The sequence below is a fragment of the Xiphophorus hellerii genome, chromosome 10 (genome assembly GCF_003331165.1).
Source record: "Xiphophorus hellerii strain 12219 chromosome 10, Xiphophorus_hellerii-4.1, whole genome shotgun sequence".
In the NCBI taxonomy this organism is placed as follows: Eukaryota; Metazoa; Chordata; class Actinopteri; order Cyprinodontiformes; family Poeciliidae; genus Xiphophorus; species Xiphophorus hellerii.
The window spans coordinates 23,302,228-23,321,278 of record NC_045681.1 but is presented as its reverse complement, the minus strand read 5'-3'; the positions used below and the strand labels follow the sequence as shown (position 1 = coordinate 23,321,278).

Here is a 19,051-nt window from a genome sequence, read left to right as displayed (position 1 = left end):
CTGAAGGTTTAAGCTGTCTATCAAGGTAAAAAATATTATATATATATTATATATATATTATATAAATATTATATATTTACTATATATATATAAACAAACTTTATATTATCTTCTGGTACAGTTAATACTAAACTGACGAAGAAAATAAAGGTTTCTTTCTTTGCGTCTAATTTTTGTCCTTTGTCTGCGTTCTGACCCTGTGATGGACAGACAGTCCTTCCTGGATGCAACCTTTCTCTCCCTGAAGACATCTGCGACCGACTCCGACCGACCACCGAACCCTACGACCCCGAATGGGACACAGCACACGGAGAGAATAAATAATTGAAAGGATGATTGCTCCACGGTTCAGTGATTTCAAAAATAAAAGGTGCTTTACGCATGCAAATGAATGCACACAGTGTGCTGCTGCTCGGTGGCGGCCGTCAACAGAATGGAAAGTGAGTAGCCGGTGAATTTTAACTAAGGTAACCTTACTGTGGCTTGAAAATATGCTGTAAATGATGAACTACTGGCTAAGCTTTGAGATACACGAGGAACAAACTAAAACTATTTTTGTTATTACGTAAAAACTGCCTAACAATAGCTTAACACCATCATTATACACACGTTATATAACATTTTGTCCTTATTCTACAGTATGTTATTCTTAACTTCAACTTTATTTTTCACAAAACGTAAACAGAAACGGAATAGCATCAATTTTTATTGGTTGTAGGACTTCTCTGTTGGTATTTCCTGTTAGAGCTGGACACGAGTGTTTGTTTAGGTTGTATTTACCCAGAATGCCCTGCGCTGTAGTCTTCCTCCTGTTTTTTTCAGCAGTAAGGGTGCAGAAAAAAATGCTTCTGTAGAGAATCGCAATTCCTATTTTTAGGAATTTTGAACTCAATTCAAAAAGCCCAAAAATCTGCTTAATGTTTTGTAGAATTATATTTTGAAAAATATTTTTTGATTTGAGCAAAAGCCAGGCTGCTAAGCTAACCTGACACTGGTAAATTATGCACAAACCTATTTATATTTAAATATAAACTGTTTGATACAGTAAGTATGCCACCTTGTAGAATAGTTTTAAATAAATGCACTATTTGTTTACACTGTCTTCTCCTCATCAGTCACATAATTTAAAGATAATTTCTCGACAAAAAAATGGCTTCTGAATCAAAAATCACTTCTGAATTAAAAGTTGTTTTTGAATCAAGTCAAATCACTAAACACTGAAATATTTGCATCTCTAAATCTAACACCGTACATCAGCCATGGTAGAACACGGGGACATCACAACAGGAATGTTTATATGATGGGAGCTAAATACAATAGAGGCTACAACTGACATCAAACTGGACGAGTTTCAGCTTCGAGCTGGGAAACCAACATACGCAGACAGTCAGAGCTACAATAGAAGAAAGCATTTCTTTATATTAGAATGGACACAGTCAACATCCAGCATCCATTTAGGATCCGCCACAGATTCCTAAATCTGTGGCGAGACCTGCTGCTGTTCACAGATGCTCTTCCTGTAATCTGGCTGAACTTGAGCTGTTTTGCTAAGAACGAGTAAAAGGATCTGAAAAGCGTGGAGAAGAAAACGTCAACGTAATTGTGGCTTTAAAGGGGGAAAAAGCATCAACAAAGCATGGATGTCACTGGGTCTGTTTTAGGTGGACTTCAGTCTCCTGAAAGGTTTCCTAATGCAGGCAGCAGCATGACGATGAATGAAAAATAATAAAACAACTGATCATGTTACTGTTTGATTGAACTTCTGCTTCTGTTCAATTTGGACTGAATTCAACAATGGTACAAATGTGGCCTGTCCAAAAAAGGCGGTTGATGTAAATGGAGACTTTTTTTTTATTTTTAATCAAGGTAGAATTATTAAAACATAAATTTATTGCAATGGAAAATGTAACGCACAACACAAAGTATTCATTTTGTTATAACTTTCAACTGAAAATCTGACTTTGCTTCCCCCAAATCAGCTTTTATTTAATTTATTAAACTTGGCTAAATACAGCAAGCATTTGGAAAAAAGTGAGCCAAATCCTGACCTTATACTGAGAATAAATTTGTTCAGTCAAACCCCAAACAATTTGAAAACTATGACTTTCATACAATGCAACAAACATGCAAAATTCTTTATAAGTTTTGGATCTACGATGACTAATGTCCTTTTACTCCAAAAAACAAAACAAAAAAGTCAGACTACCTTATTTGCTTTATTTTAGTTTTGTATTTATTTTCTTGGTCCCTGACGATTTTGGCCCATGTGACAGAAAGTTTGGACAACCCTGACCAAGACACAATGCGATTTAAGATTTATAGGGTGGCGTTTGCAAAGCAGCCAATCAGAGCTCCATTCATTTTCCTTGACACTGATTGGCTGAACCCCAAAGAGTGGAGATAAGTAAGACCGTAGATGTTAGCATCTGCAGTAGAGCTAAAAAGGTTTCCACTGTGTGGATGAAGGTATATTTGGTGTTTGAAATATTAAATTATTATTATTATTATTATTAATATTATTAATTATTATAAGGGCATTTGAAGGATTTCAGCTATTCACAGGTGGCGGTGGTCTCCAACCGGGGGCCCATTCTAATCACATTTCTTCTAATTGTGCTATTTGACACAATAAATGTTTTTCTACTCATAGATTTTGGATGATTACTTGATTAATTGAATAGACAAAAACAATTAGCCTTGTGATAATGCGCAGCAATTGCTACCTTGATTTAATTTGATGTTGTAGCTCAAGTAAACCAGCAGCTTTACACTTCATATTCTTCTAAATCATAAAATTATGTTGGGGGGAAAAAAAGTTCAATATTTCTACATTATTCTTTTTTTAAAGAAGTACATTCTCAGCAGCACAAGTGCAGTAGCGCTTTCTGAGCTGTGATGTTGACTACCTGAGAAAACTTGGTTCTGCTCGTCTTTCAGTCTTCCAGATTTAAAAAAAAGGAATCCCAAACATTTTACAATCTTTCCATTGTTGTATTTTTTTCCCGTCTTTCATCCCTGCTGACTGATCCTGAGAAAATAAACACTATCATCAGCTGGTTAAAGAAATAACAGAGTAAATTATGTGAAACGGAGATTTCTGTAAAAGCCACTTAAGTTAAAATACTCATTACAGACTTTATATCCAGCATGTGACATATATTTATCTTAACATGCCTCACTTCCCAGTCTGATTGCTGCATGCTAAACCAAAATGCAGAAGTAAAAAGAAATGGGATCAGTGACTCGTAGATCCTTTAATGCTGCATTCACTAGCAATCAGACATCTGATGTTTACTCCTTCGAAAAGCATATGTGTGTACATTCAACAATGGGATTAAATTAACTAATTTCTTTAACAAGTAGCTCTTCAGGCAGCAGCTCTGGGAGGAGAAAAGCTGCCGTACTCCAAACATCGCATCAGTCAATTTAGGGATGCTTATTGGTTCCCCCAAAAAACGATAAAACCCCGGACATTATCATCAATCAATAAAATCCTCCCAGACCAAACTTGAAAATTGGACGTTATGCTGCTAACACTTAGCAACAATTCTTAGGCAGAGGTGAGAACGCTGTGCAACACAAATAATGACGCGGCCGGAACACGTGCTCTAAAATAATAAAACATAATTTAACGAAGCTTTGAGGCAGATACATTTTTCTCGAGGAATTTTAATAATCGAGGTACTCGAATCATTCAAGGAATCATTGCAGCCCTAATATAGTTTTGCATTATTTAAAGCTTTTTCAGGTAGACTCAACATGTATGAAAAATTTTTCAAAAATAAACAAACAGGTGGGTGTGTAGTTTGCTGCACAAGGTCTGCTCTTTAATCTTTCCGAATGTGTGACTTTGTCACTCTGCCATTTTCATATGAAATTATTCAATTAAAGCTCTGGTGGGAAGGAAAGATGTGAAGTAAATCTTTTTTTTTTTCTTTTTTTTTTTACTGAAGGATATATTTTCAAAGACAAGAGGAAGCAGAGCTCTTAAATTTTTAAGGAACTGGCGGGACCTGAAATGTTTCTGTCCACGTATATCCAGGCGTGATGATTTTATCTCAAACCCCCAGAGCTGTCAAAGACTCCGAAATATACAGCAAAACCCTGGATTACTAAAGGGAACGACCTGATAGGGTGAAGAAGTTTCTTTCATCTCGGTGAACAGCTCTGAAACGAGGCCTCTGTGACTAAGATTCAACATTTTTAAAAAATCAAATAAAGGGGTTTTTATTTGATTTTACATCCTGGAGAGATTTTTTTAGAGCACTAATTTCGCAGAAGTCATTCAATATCATATGTTTCTAATAAAAAATATCTGGGAAAGTAGGTTTTATCTAGCAGGACAGTATAAGGCTCTATTTTTTTCCCCAATCAAACTTGGGAGTGACAAAAAGCAAACTATCCACTATTCAATAATAAACCCAGTTACAAATTAGAGGCATTGTTAATTTATTCGAAGGTGGGATGAAATGAGTGGAGTTCAGTCCTGAGATTTGTAATTAACTGACTGATTGTAATCTGTGTGCTAAATTAGGTGAGTAACAGCAGGGGGTCAATGACTTATTTCTCTCAGGAAATGCAAATCAGACTTTTATGTGATTGTTTTCCCTGAACTCTAGTTGATATTCTGTCTCTAGAATAAATGAAACTAACACACAAAAAGAAGAGGCTGCTCATGTCAGGGTCTTTTTTTGTGGCCATTGTGACGGTGCGTTGAACAAAGTTGGTGGAATTCTGAATCAACTTTACCTCAGATAACATCCAGCTTTTTAAAGCTCGGACGGATTTGTCTTCTAAGAGGACAATTATCCCAAACACACATCAAAAGTTATTTTGCGATGGAGAAAGCAGGGTGATATTAGGAGCAGAAAGGAACTAAAAATGTGTGCATTATGCTTCAAACGAAAACAATTTAAGGTCTGATTTGTGTCAGATGCACCATAATACCTGCAAATGTTTGCGGTATCTTAGCAACTTGTTAAGGGACAATTTATGCAGTGAATGGTAGAGTATCTAAAAAATTACATTCACGCAAGAGTAGCACTTTATATTATATTTTCACTCAAGCAAAAGTAAAAGTATCCATCCAAGAAGTTACTCAAGTAAGTGTAAAAGCATGTGGTATGTGGTAAAAAGTTTACTTAAGTACTGAATAGATGATTAGAATGTTTTTAGAAAATAAATTAAAATAATTATAAATAATAGTAATAATAATAATTACTATTATTATTATTATTGTTATTATTATTATAAAGAACATCTGATTTAATATATTAAAATAATGTAATGAAATAGACAAAAATATGTCTGATGACATTATGTGTGAATTCTGATATTTTAGGAACTAAACCGGGAAAACAACAGATAAATAAAATTACGAAATAAAATTAGACAGAATTTTTTTTTTCAAAATCTTTTTTTGTTTTCAACATAAAACTTATGAAACCAATGCTTACACTAGGTAATGTATACAGCTCTGGTACAAAATAAGAGTCCACCGCACTGAACCATGTTATTATTCCACCAAATAATAATTTCTGAACTCTTCCTGAGTTAAAACATTATTATTGTTGTTTCTAAATGAATATGAACTTGTTTTCTCTGCATTATTTGAGGTCTGAAAGAACTGCATCTTTTTCGTTATTTTGATCATTTCTCAGTTTATGCAAATAAATAAAAAAGATTTTTGCTTGGAATTTCAGAGACATGTTGTCAGTAGTTCATAGAATAAAAGAACAATGTTCATTTTACTCAAACATATACCTATAGAGTACAATCAGAGAAACTTGTAACATAACCACTATGTTTGACTAAATAAATAAAAAGTAAGTATATCATACTGATTTTTAGAACAGTTTCAGTTGATTGTTGAATTATCCTAAAGTTTCCACTGTTTAAAGCTGATTTTTGGGCAGCAACATGCTGGTTTTAGGTGTGGCTGTGATAACCAAATAAAAAGGGCCGTGTGTGTCGGAGAGGAAGACACACACCGTCACATCTGTGCAGCAGGAGATTTGCCTTGATGAATGTTTGAAACAAGTAAAAAAATAAACTAAAAGACATAAACGGCAGTCAGAATTCGCCCCAGCGTCACAGATTGTGCGTTTGGAAGCTGGATCAGAACCTTGCACCCAGGAAAGAGAGATATGCCCGGTGAGATCAGGAATTTATTTTTCTTTTTGCAGATTTTTGGTGGTACCACTATTTTTTCTCATCTTATTTGGGGGGATTTTTTTTTTTTAATTAGTGTTATGGTTTTTTGAATGAATCATTGTTGCTAAAAATCACCAAATTTTTAGCAACAAAAATTTGGTGGGATATGTATTTTCTTATTAAACTAACTAATAACATATTTTGCCTGATTCCTGAGACAGAACCTTCTTGATGAAATTGTGAGTTCTGCTTTAAGTGGTCCTTACGGCTTTCCAGAGCTGTATGTATTAGAACAGGGTAAAATACTTACAGTGGTGACACATATTCCTGTAAATTGACTTGATCTTTAAATGGCACAACAGAAATCTCACTTATACTGTAATTGTTTGTATCAGGTGCATTTTTGATTTAAATGAGTTTGTTCATACAATGAAGAATCTCACAGTGGGAAAAAGATCCAGAAATTTACCCAAGTAAGAGTAGCAATACTTTATAATATTTCAGAATCAGAAATATCAGAAATGTATAATCCAAATATTACTGGTGATGTATCTATATATATATGAGCCTGAATGTATATCTCTGATCACATGTGTACTAGAGAATATCCCCAATAAATTCACACTTGCCCACTTGATTTTAGTTTTTAAACCTTTCATTTTTGATAAGGCTTTAAAACACTTAAAGTAGTATGACATTAATGCCCATCCATGACTGTGATAACTTCTCAGTCCATCCATCCATGGCTTTGCCTTCTTTTAAACATAAAATTCTGATGGATTGTATTGTTTTGGATGGAAATACAAGCTAAACTTAAGGTAACGTCAGATTAACTAGAAATCAATTTGCATCTGCTCATATCTATGTTTAATTCGGATCATTACAATAGAAATAAACCTGCATATTTTCACGTATAGCTCCTCTACATACATCACACTACATTCCCATCACAGCAGCACGTGTCCTTCTGTAGCTCCGCGCGCTCGAACACCTCCGCAACCTTCTCATAATGTGTGGGCATGCGCAATGGCTTCGAACAGGTGCATGACGTCCATCCATTCTTTGTCAACATGGAAATGAAACACAGTCTGCATTCGTTCCGCCGACTGTTGCGCAGGTGCAAACACACAGGGAGGCCAGCTCGGTTAGCATTATATTATTAGTAGTATCTACCGACTGGGAGAAAATAAGGCGCACGAGCCTGTCGCGTGCGGAACGTTCCTAACCTCGAGGTGCAGTCCTGAGATTGGACAGTAAATGATTCTGATGGGTGGTAATGGGATTTCTCTACGCGGACCCTCAAAGAGCCAACAAATGACGTCAATAGTTGAGTTAGCAGACAACAACGTGTATGTACCACATGCTGAGCAACAAAGGGGAAAGGCTTAGCTTGTGAAGCCGTATGAGAGCTACCCACAGACACAAACTAAGCACGACGTTCAGCCATGGCAGAAGAGCGACGTGCTGATGCGCTCACCTGCCTGCCCCCCGGGCACCTGTATCCGGACTCTTCCCGCCTATGAGACGCAGCAGGACGGTCAGCGCGTTCACCGGTGGTCGTCTGTCAGTTGCTGAGGCGCAGCGGAGCTTGTGTGCCGTCACTTCAGCAGCAGTCCCCCTCACAACACACACACACACACACACACACAGCTATCTTTACCTTGCCTACAACGGCGCGTGTACCCTTACTAACGGCTCCATTGACCAAAGGGGCCGCCTCTACGCACCGGTACGGTTTCCAAAGGGAAGCCCGGGAAGCCTCGGTGATGTCAAAACGCGCGTTTAGCTCTAGTAGACCTGAGCGAAGTTAAAGGTCCGTCGGCTGGCGTCGACGAGAACCCATAGAGGAGCCGCAAACCAAAGAGACGGACTTGCAAATGCTTTGCAAATGTGCGCGGCAAATGATTATGGTGACATCTAGTGGTATAAAATGTAACTACACGTATAAATCCACCCCGAAAAATATATTTTAAAAAAAGAGCGCTAGCTTGTCAAACTTTTTTTTTTTTTTAAATTCCACTTAGATCTTTATTGGGAAGAGACTTTTATAGATACAAATTATTTACAATTTTAGAGAATCAACAGATACATACAGTTACTGTCCGAAAACAAACAAACAGAAAAAGAGAGACGCTGATTTGCATGCACATTAGACAATTAAATATTGAGACTGTGTCCAGTGGCCAGTGCAGGTGCTCCATTGAGAAATGTTTTGATTGTTGATTGGTGGGTGGGGGGAACTGGGTAGCTGGTTAGATTCAGTCTGGGCTCATTCACCATGTGCCAGCATAGTCGGAGCTGCAAGACAAAAAAAAAAGGCAAACCATGTAAAAATACCTAGTATATATAAAATCACACCCTTCCCTTTTTATTGTGTTTTACTGATTGATCTTAATAACTGATGATACTCACTACACAGCATAAGACTGTCCTTGTACATATTGCATTTCTACCTTGACAGATTAAACTGACTTTAGACATGAAAATGGTCATTATTTCTGCCCTCTGGGTGAATCCCCCATGTTTTCTCACCGTGGCTCGCCGTCTTGGTCAGAATTTGCGCCCAGCAGCAGCCAGGCTACTGCCTCCTCAGGGGAAGATCTCTTTCCATACCTGGAGAGGAAAAAAAAGAAGAAAGTCAAACACTTGCTTGTAATGACTGCAATCAAACATCAGTGGGAAAGTCACCAGTGTCCTCCTTCTCTTTGCTTTACAAAGCCTGGAGGCATGACCCCCCATCAACACTGTTATGAATTTCAACCTTGGGGAATACGTTTTATGGGGGGGGGGTCCCTTCCCCTGAACTTTGCTCATCAAGCTGTGAACAAAGACGGGTAAACTGCACACACTCCCAAGAAGCCTTTGTGCGTGCCCTGGCAATCTTGTGCAGTCCAATCACAAATGAGATGTGCAATTATCTGAGAAGGAAATAAGGGTTTTCAAGTTCACCGGCTGGCAGGTGGACTGGTTTCCTCTGACTGTGTGCTGAAGAGCAAAGCGTGCGTCTGCCTGGGGCGTGAGGGAGCTGCACTGGCAGATCCAGGCAGTTTAATTACAGAGGAAAAGGAGCTAAAGCTAAGACTATGCACAGCTTCCATCACAGGACAATTGCACAACCAGGAAGCTAAATAAACGCTCTGGTTTTACTCAGTCTTGAGTTCAGTGTTCAGGATGCCACAACAGAGGCATCGAAGGCGTCCAGCTTGGCCAGCATCAGCATTTCATGCCTTGTGATTTAGATGAAGGGCATGACTTTAGAAATACTAACCCAGAAGTTAGTTTCAGTTGTTTCTGAAACTAAGCCCAACACTAAGTGGAGGTTTTTAAACAGGATGAGGCGAAGCAATCCTAGAACACGAGATCATTTATTCCCCAAGAGGAAGTTGAGATTGTGTTATGGGTGATATGGCTCTTTGTCCAGAGAAGCGTAGCCTGGGGCCAACAATAAAATAGTTATTTTCCAGTTCCTAAACCTGTTTTCTATTGCTTATCTGGACATGTGGTTAAAGCACATAAAGTTGATTATTTGCAAGATATGACTTTAGTTATGGCTAAGGGCCAAGGAGTCTCGGCTACTTTGATCATAAACTTACGCATTTAAACTGGTCAGACATTTGATGGATCATTCTGCTGTTTAAAAACACACTGACCTCTGAATTATCCAAACTGCATTCTGTTTGTCAAAAACATTTTATTTTTGCATTAGGCTGACATTAAAATGGTTATGCTGACTGATCAGACAGGTTTATCTCAAAAATACAGCAGCTTGAAAATACAGTGGCTCATCGGAAGAAAAAAAAAAAGATTATTTTTCTTATCAACCAGTTATTTACCCTTCTAGTTCAATTAGTAGCATTTTCCAGTTCTAATTTTTCCCCCGTAAGATAATAAAGGTTGCTGTAAATAATTTGTTTGTTTGTTTCAGAAGAGGCTCTGTAGTGTTGGAGGTGGTGATGTTGGGATATAATGGTGCCACGAATTATAGGGACTGGAGGAGGTTCTCAATGTAAAATAAATCTTATCTGTACTTTCTTTTTTTTTTAAGAATAAATCATCTAAATGGTGTTAAAAAAATATTTTTTTGTTTTTCTTAATTTTCATGAAATAAAAACATTACAAATAAGGACAAAAAGAACCTTTTGAACAAAGTCTCCGCCCTGATCTTCTGGACTGACCTTTGCCTGGTGATGAGGTTGATGTAATGCCTGACAGCTGTGTGGTACTTGGCCCACTCCTCCGGCGAGGCGTTGCTCTCGGGTCTCTCCGGTTTGGGAGGGTAGGCGTCCGCGAAGCCGCTCCAACACACCAGCAGGCAGACGACCAGAGCCGCGAACATCACCCACGATCTCAGCATTTTGGCCATCTGAGAAGCGAGGCTTGGGTTAGGCTTCCAGGGTCAACTTTTTTAAAAAAATTTTTAACAACATCATCAACCAAAGAAAAAGAAATAAATAAAAAGTCAACACACTAGGTTTACTTTCAAACTGAATCCAGCATATAAACCTGAGTTAATCTGATACTATGCTGAGAATACAACACGCAAAAAGAAGAGACTTTCCGCAAATAAATCGTCAGTGAACAGAGTGGAAACTTACAGTTGGACTTGTCCTGTGGTTCGGTCACCTCGGTGCTCCTGTCCTGTTCTGCTCTCCTCTCCGGTCCGTGGCGTTATATAGCGTGGGGACCGGTACCTGACGCGCTGTGGGAACTTAACCACACCCCTCTGCTGGAAGAGCGGCGCGTAAAACGCCTCGTTTATCTGCACAAAACTTATCGGCTCGCGCTCAAAGTCGAACGTCACAGATCTGGACTGCGAATGCGTCACTTTATTTATGATTAAAACGCAACACCGAGAAAGCCACGGCTTTAATTGAAGGCTTAATTTGTGTGTGTGTGTGTGTGGATGGGTGTGTGCGGGGGTGTGTGGGGGTGGGCGTGCGTGGGTGTGTGTGTGTGTGTGTGTGTAATGAGTTGAAATGTGGAGCAGTGTGAGGCTGTTAAAAAAAACATGACTAATTAATTTTGCTCCAGTATTTTCATATTTTTAATGCAATTGTGGGGGAAAGAAGTTGAAATATTACAGATTTCAGCACCACGGACAGCGCAAAAACAGCTTATTAAAATCAATACACGTCCCGTTGGAAGCTGAATTCTCATGTAGGTAAAGAACAGATGACCTCACAGCAATAAGCTTCCTGCTCATCTACAGTAATGCTTCTTACTCAGCAGAGTTATGGAATATGAGAAACAAGATGAGCAACATCATCTTTTTTATGTTGGATCCAGTGTGACTGCGACTTCTGACTGGACGGGAATTGAACCTGTGTTGTGACACGTGCCAGAATTTATTTTTTTGTTGTTGTTGTTTTTTTGTGATTTGGCGCCTTGTAATGTAACTGAATAGGAAGCAAAACGGTCCACACACACAGACACACGCCCACGCACGCACGCCTACACACACACACACACACTGATCTGACAGAGTCTGCTCTGGAAAAGACCCAGTAACTTTATCAGAACCAATAGAATTGTTTTTTCAACATCAGCTTTGAGCTTTTTACACAAACAGATGGCTTTTATAAAGACCGATTCAATAAATTATAATATTATAGAAAAGTGCATTTATTTCAGGAGATTTATTATTACATGAAACACATTTTATAAATTAATTTCACACCGTTGGATGTTTGAAAGCCTTTATTTCTGTTAGTTTTGATGATTTTCCCCTTGTGGCTCATAGACACATGACATTTTAAATTAAAATATTACATCAGACAAATATATATAAAAATACATTTTAGAATACAGAAATGTGGGTTTAATAAAAACTATGCTTAATACCTGGTTATTTTCAAAAGGTACTTTTAACCTGACAAATGAGCCTCAATGAATATGACTGTACTGTATGTACTGTAGATAGAAAAAAATGAATCGCTGTTTAATGCTAATACAGGATGATGCGTTGTAAAAGAATAGTTGTGAATAGTTTGTTATATATACAGTAATTCTGTCCACATTGAACCAGTCTAGATATGCAGCTAAAAATTTTCTTTAAGTTTGAGGCAGAATCCAGAACCATAAATCAGATGATGCCAGTTTTAGCGTCAACAGGTGTAGACAGACGGATGGAATCTGGTTCTAAACTGACAGAACGGACCGGACGCCCCCAGGTCGTGCTGCCCGAGGCGGTGAGCCACACTGCCTTTATCAGCAACAACAGTTACATACTGGCAGGATATTCAGAAGTAAAAATTAAAGGCAAGAGCAAATAATATATATTGTTTTTATATCTGAAGTCATAAAAAAATAAGCAACCAAATAATACGCTTTCAGCCACTGATGCTGTTTTTTTGTTGTTTTTTTAAAAATATATTTTAAAATTCATAACTTAACAGGTTGAATGAATCCGTTAAAGAGCAGCCAGGACTGTTATTGATTGAAGCTCTGAACAAATGACAATTAATTAGTGGGAAATTAATCTCCTCCAGGAATGATGAGTTTGTCCGTTTTCTGGTGCAGCTTTGCTCTTATCAGCGCGTCATGTATTATTCAGCTGGTGATGAAGCGTCTGAAAGACCAGAGAGGCTACACACTGATCAATAATACTACTCTGTTTGAGACACACACACCCACACACACACACACACACACCGAAACAAGTGTAGAAAGTTTCTAAGACGCTGTTATTGACAAACAACAGGACCAAATGATTCACTGCGATGATGAAGCCGTCGTTAGAGAATGCTTTACCAGTCTGCATTACATAATCTACTGAATGTGACTGTATTGTACAGTAAATATGACTGAATTGGACCGAATCTTATTTTATGACTGACTTGATTTGATTTGAATCTGGACAGAATAGTATTCTGTATAAGTGGGTACGCATTGGACCGCTTTGTCTTCTGAAGTGTTTTGAGATGACAGGCCTGGCGAGTCCTAAACTGAATTAAAGGTCACTATAAACACATTTTAGAGGAGGACGTTAAGGAAGAAAATAACTCAATATATAAATATATATTTTTTTTTTTTTTTCTCGTAAGGTTTCTGAGGAAGAGACTCGGCACACAAAAGAAGCCCTTCAGGTATGAGCTGCTCACTCAGAACACGTTTATGACAGCAGCTCCTGTTTGCCTGGGCTCTTCACGGTCTGCTGTTCGGTTTATGACGCCTGAAAGCAGCTCTGATCCAACAAGTGCAACCTCTTTAAGTGTGTGTAGGGGTGTGTGTGTGTGTGTGTGTTTGCGTGTGCATTTTGAGTATGTGTGCAAACAGGTGGATCATTTTTGATAATGCTGGTGATTAATGCAACATTAAAAGCAGTAATGAGATATTATTTGCTTAAACTATTGCTGCATGAAATGCATCGGAGCCATTTTCATTTATTATATAAAGGTCATGCATAATCAACCCCCTACTGAGGCATTATTTGTAGCTAATTACTACACATTATATTTCATGTTGTTGTGCCATCTTTTTTTGCATTACTTACAGTTTTTTATGATTAAGCAGTTTTATCAGTTTACTAAACCAAAAATCTGTTGAGCGACAATTTTCTTCATGAGATGGAAAAAAAAAAAGAAAGTCATCACGCTCTACATAGCACCGATACCAGTCAACATGGAAGTTGGAGAAAATGTACTCCAGTAAGACCAATAAATATTTGCATCAACCAGTGAAAAACGACTTCATCCAATAAACTGGAACATAAACTAGCTCTGTTCCCAGGATCACCTCCGCTGTCTTCGGTCCACAGAGCTGCAACCGACAGGAACAAAACCTGGAACCATAAACGTTTCTATATGTCTAGATTTATTTTACCAGAAGAAGTACAAAATATAGTTGCTTCTTGAAACAAAACGTTGTTCACTGATAAATGCCTTCTCTGTTGGTTAAAACCTCTTAATCACTTATTCATACATAAATATGAAGTTCTTTCCACTTTCACGTTTTGGACATTTCAGACCAGCAGGACAAACAGAATGATTGTGATATTTTCTGTGCTTAAAGTGAATAAATGTGTTCATTGTTCTGCAAAAAAACACAATGCTGATTTTGTTCCACGGTTTGTGCAAATCTGTGATGGTGTTTTGCTTAGTGATACTTTTCTAAACTTAGTATTAGCCTATAAGCTAAAAACTGTAACAGCTGGATAATTTGAGCAGTTAGTTCGTCAATTTAGTGTGTGTGATAAATTTGGACAAAAGTTTCAGCTATTAGCCAACACCTCGATATGTGAAGCGTTTCTAGGTGTTGCCTAAAGTTTTAATTTAGTTGCTACGCAGCAGTGACTGCTAGCCCCCAAAAATTCAACTGTCAGAAGTTCTTCTCAAAAGGTTGAGCCTTTTTTCTGGGCATTTTGTAATCCAAAAACTTTAACTTTTTGTTGCAAGTTTAACGATTGGACAACAAATTAATTGTTAGATAAAAGGCAACATTCTAGCAAAAGTTTTGTTTTATTTTCAGCTAAGAAGTGTAACTGTTCTTCAAAAATTAAATGTCATCCTAAAATGTAGCTTTAGTTTGTTCCTAAATGTTTCAACTAAAAGTTTTTAGCTATTTACCTGCTACAATTTTTACTCCTACTCATATTTTTTCCCCAAAACATCACTATTTATTAAACTATTTAGGGCCCAAAGGCTTCAGCTGTTAACCAAAATTGTTAACTAACTAGTAGAAAGTTTACCTTATAGCCAAAAAGCTAACATGTCAAAGTCATTTTGTCTGGCAAATGTTTTAGCCATACAGTTTTCTTTTTATTTCCTGCCAGTAAAACGTTTTGAGTCTCAGTTAAACATTTTAACTCTCAGTTAAAGAATAGAATTTATTCTTTGCTGTAATTCTGAGCAGCTGCTTTAAATCCTGTTAGCCTGATCAACCTTTCTGTTATTTGGGTTTATGATGAATGGAATTTTTTTTGTGTTATTTCATGAGGGTGAAGATACACAGTTACACGATTTGCTTTGCTTTCCTATGTTTGACGCCACCAGTCAGTCAAAGGATGCAGCTTTGTGGCAAGTATCCACACCATGAAGCCAGCAGGTCTCTCTAACAGATCGATTTTATAATAAAGATACTGAATTGTCCGAAACCTCTTGAAGCCGCCCAGCTGACAGCAGGAACGTCAAGTAGAAATGAAACCTCGGCGTCAGTGTTTCAGAGTTTACTGCTCAGGACCTTTCAGCACGCGTTGTGCTGTCCTGCTGAGCTCCCAGGGGACAACATGGCAACCCCCTTTAACACGTTGTTTATAGAGCTGTAAAAAACAAAGGTTTTGTCTTTGTCTGTCCCTAAGCCCCTGTCAAAAACACACCTTGATTCAGGCATAAATCCCCAAAGAAACGACCATTAAAGTCCAACATGCCGGGCTATAAAGGCTGTAAGTGAAGCTTGGTGTTACACATTAGTTATTCTCACCATTCAGAGCAATTACTGTGCAATAACTTTAACCAATACTAGGAGAGGATTAGTGACTTTGTTTTTTGCTTGTTATCATATCATTATTAATACATAAAGAGTGAACAAAACAGAAAAACCATCATGCATAAAGTAGCTATTTAAAAGTGGAAGTGAAGCATTTATGTGCATCCTGGTAATCACCCACTGCTATCTGAGTTTGTCCTGAACATTTAGTTAATGCTACTAGAGTAATCGTCCTATCTCCATTCCTACTACAGCCCATAAAAACTGAATGGCAAGAAACAATAACACGCACAAAACAAACTCATTAGCTCGCTCCAGTGTGTGCAGGTACACGGCGAAACCCAACAGTGTGCAGATAAAGGACAGGGCAGACAGTTTGAGTTGTCACAGTCCAATAAACCCCCAGCTAATGCACTTCTGAAGAGCCAGTCGGGCTCCCAGACAGGAGCCTGTGTTTGAGTTGCAATCAAGGCCTTGATAATGAGACCAGTGGGAAGCCGCTGATTTTCCAAAACTTTTTTTTATTTATTTTGTCTTCCTTTGATCTTGTTCAGTTTCAGCAACTTTTCTTTTCTCCAGCAGCAGCCCTGATGCCACTCATGTCTGGGAAGAGCGCTATGCACGAAACGGACAATTTAGAACTTCAGCTGAGGACAATAACAAGGGAGATTTACTTACTGTAGACGGTAAAACCCACCTCCATTTTCATTTGGATCACACATGCTGCTTGAGTCCAAATAGGAAAATTAAGCACACCCCCCCCACACACACACACGCCCGCACACACACAGAAGTCCGTTGTGGAGTGGGAGCAATCTCCCAGGAGAATGTCCAACTCCTTCCTGCCATCACAGACAGAAAGGGGGAAATGATTATGCACTTTCAGTCAGCCTTATCTGCAGAAGCGGGGAGCCACTAATATGAACAGAGTGCTTCTCATGCGGCCAGGTCTGTTTGCATTGTTCTGGAGGCAGAATGGGGGGTTGATTGTGGCCCACCATAATGTGGAGTGTTGATCTGTGAGCATGTGACTGGCTTTAAAGGAAGATATCTAGTTATGTAAGAGGAACAAAACAAAAGCTTTTACAATAATAATAAAAAAAAGACTGTCGGTTTTGTAACATATGAATCCTAAAAAGTGCAGGATGGTCATAAAGGAGATACGCCCAGAGTGGTATCGCTCAGTTGTCCTCTAAATAGGCTTTCTATTGTTTATTTAATTAAAAATAAATTTATTAATGGACCTGACCCAGAACTCTGTCAACACCATCTTGTTAGAATTATTATGTTTTGTTATCTTTCTTACATTAGTACAGACACCATCCACCTACCACAATGTCCATCCATCGTTTTTGCCACAATGTCCATCCATCCATTTTCTAACACCCTTGTCCCTATTGGGGTCAGGAGGAGTCTGACGTTATCTCCAGCTAACGTTCCGGGCGAGAGGCAGGTTACAGCCTGGACAGATCGCAAATCTGTCGCAGGGAAACACAGAGACAGACAGGACACACAACCATGCACAACCAGAATTTAGAGAGACCAATTAACCAAACTACCAGGTCATGGACTGTGGGGGGAAGCCGGAGAATCCTAGAGAGAACCCATGAATCCTAGAGAGAACCCATGAATCCTAGAGAGAACCCATGAATCCTAGAGAGAACCCACGCATGAAAACATGCAGAACATGCAAACCGGGAATTGAACCCAGGACCTTCTTGCTGCAAGGCAACAGCTCTACCAACTGCACCACCGTGCAGCCCTCCCTACTACAATGTTTAAAATAAAAAATATTCAGAAAACACCAGGAAAACATACATTGTTGTGCTCACATGGCCCAGGTTAGTTTAGTCAGATATTTAAAAAAAATGTATTTTGTGTATATTTTATTCAAATTTTGTGCTTTATCCATAGGGCCCGTTTTCCCCTCTTCTCAAGAATCACTGAAAGAACAGACAAGCAGTCATCCTCCTACCACTTCCTCCCATCTTTCTCCTCGTTTTTGCCAGTAGTAACTTCCAGCTGTATGAGTGACGCAAAAAAGTACGGATGAAAAACCATTTCACCATAAAAGAAAAAAAATGGCATCTTTTTGAAATTGGTGCATTTCCATTTAGCAAATTCATTTCCGTAATTTGATGGATTATGGAAAGAATCCATCAACATAGAACGATACACTTCATGTTCGACCACCTAATATATAATGTGGTTCTCATAAGATTTGTGATACACTAAGCACTACATTGCCCAAAGCATTGGGTCAGTGGGTCATCCCTCCACACAAGCTTATAAAATCCATCAGCTGGGCTTGGAACAGAATGGGTCACTCTCAGAATCTCACTGAGTTCCAGGCTGGTCCAGGAATGAAGGACGACAGTGGAGTCAGTACAGACCTCCAAACATCGTTTCATCTTTAGATGAGCCATGAATGTCATTAAAAACGTGACGACTAATAAAGTTTGTTACTCTGTGTGCTTGAATTCAGATGAGAGAAGACTTACTGGAACCAGAGGAGGTTCTAGAAACATTTCTTCTTTGGCTTGGAACAAATAAGGTGCTACTTAATTTATTCCCCTTTGGTTCGCAGAAGAGAAACGTTTGTTATTTTTAATCATTTCCCTTTTTGGAAAGCAGAGCCTGAGTAAAGACAGAGGGACTGAGTGGCTCGAGGCAACTCTACCTCAGAGGATGTTCCCAAATATGAGACACATTTGGGAAGTCAGCGTGCAATTAGTAAACCGATCTCCCTCTGAAGCGCCGTAATGTTCTCAGCGAGCGAGATGTCGTCGGTTCTGGTCACGGGGCGGATGACTGGCCGGACCATAAACGAGCCACAGCCCACGTGAGTCACAGCTGCCGTGATGAACGGAGGAGTAACGGCAGACATTTCCCAAAAAGCTGTGAAGACCTCGGGTCCCTCTGGGAGAACAATGTCGAAGCTCCCGCTGGACACAAACTGAACAACACTCTAAATAAATCAGCTCCGGCCTCCACATTCACACAGATATATGAATTACAGGCTAAGTTGGTTTTTAGTAGTTATAGAAAATGAGTAATGTGTTTGTGTTCAGTATTTAATGTGTTGTTGTCTGTGACAAGACATGATCACCCATTTCAGCACCTTCAGAATGATTGCTGTTGTTGATGACAGAAAGCTTGAGAGAAATGACTCTTGTGTGTTTCATCGAGGTAAAATTAAAAAAATAAAATAAAGATTGTTTTGTTGTCAGGGGCTCTGCCAGGCATCTTAGGCCCCATGACAATTTTTTTTTGGTCAAAATATACATAAAGCAATCCAGACTTCTCAAAAAATGCTATGTAGTTGCATTTTATTCAAGCTGCAGTATATAACTTTAATAAAAAATATGTTTTCTCCACATTTGTTAAATCTGTCATCATGTCGTGACAGTTTGTTATGAGACAGTTAATCTGTGAAAACAATCAATCTCCTCCATCTCCTTCCTGAACTCTTATG

At 38.6% G+C, this 19,051-nt stretch overlaps 2 protein-coding genes across 4 annotated transcripts in view; both read right to left on the bottom strand.

Moving 5' to 3' along the window:
• mpp2b (MAGUK p55 scaffold protein 2b) overlaps positions 1–8,018 on the bottom strand; it is a 60,633-nt gene extending 52,615 nt beyond the window's left edge. Inside the window, exon 1 of one of the 3 annotated variants that reach the window (XM_032574757.1) lies at positions 7,631–8,018. The gene's annotated coding sequence lies outside the window, so the exon portion shown is untranslated. Of the gene's footprint in view, positions 1–196; positions 224–7,630 lie in introns of those variants that run through there. The other 2 variants (XM_032574758.1, XM_032574759.1) reach the window with 2 other exon arrangements.
• Positions 8,019–8,150: 132 nt separating this feature from the next.
• On the bottom strand, positions 8,151–10,880 carry pyyb (peptide YYb). The gene is made up of 4 exons (XM_032573532.1): positions 10,749–10,880; positions 10,329–10,516; positions 8,686–8,766; positions 8,151–8,451 (listed from the first exon to the last, which is right to left on the bottom strand). The coding sequence occupies exons 2-4, from the start codon at positions 10,514–10,516 to the stop codon at positions 8,427–8,429; spliced, it is 294 nt and encodes a 97-aa protein (XP_032429423.1). The 5' UTR covers positions 10,749–10,880; the 3' UTR covers positions 8,151–8,426.
• Between the last annotated feature and the right edge of the window lie 8,171 nt (positions 10,881–19,051).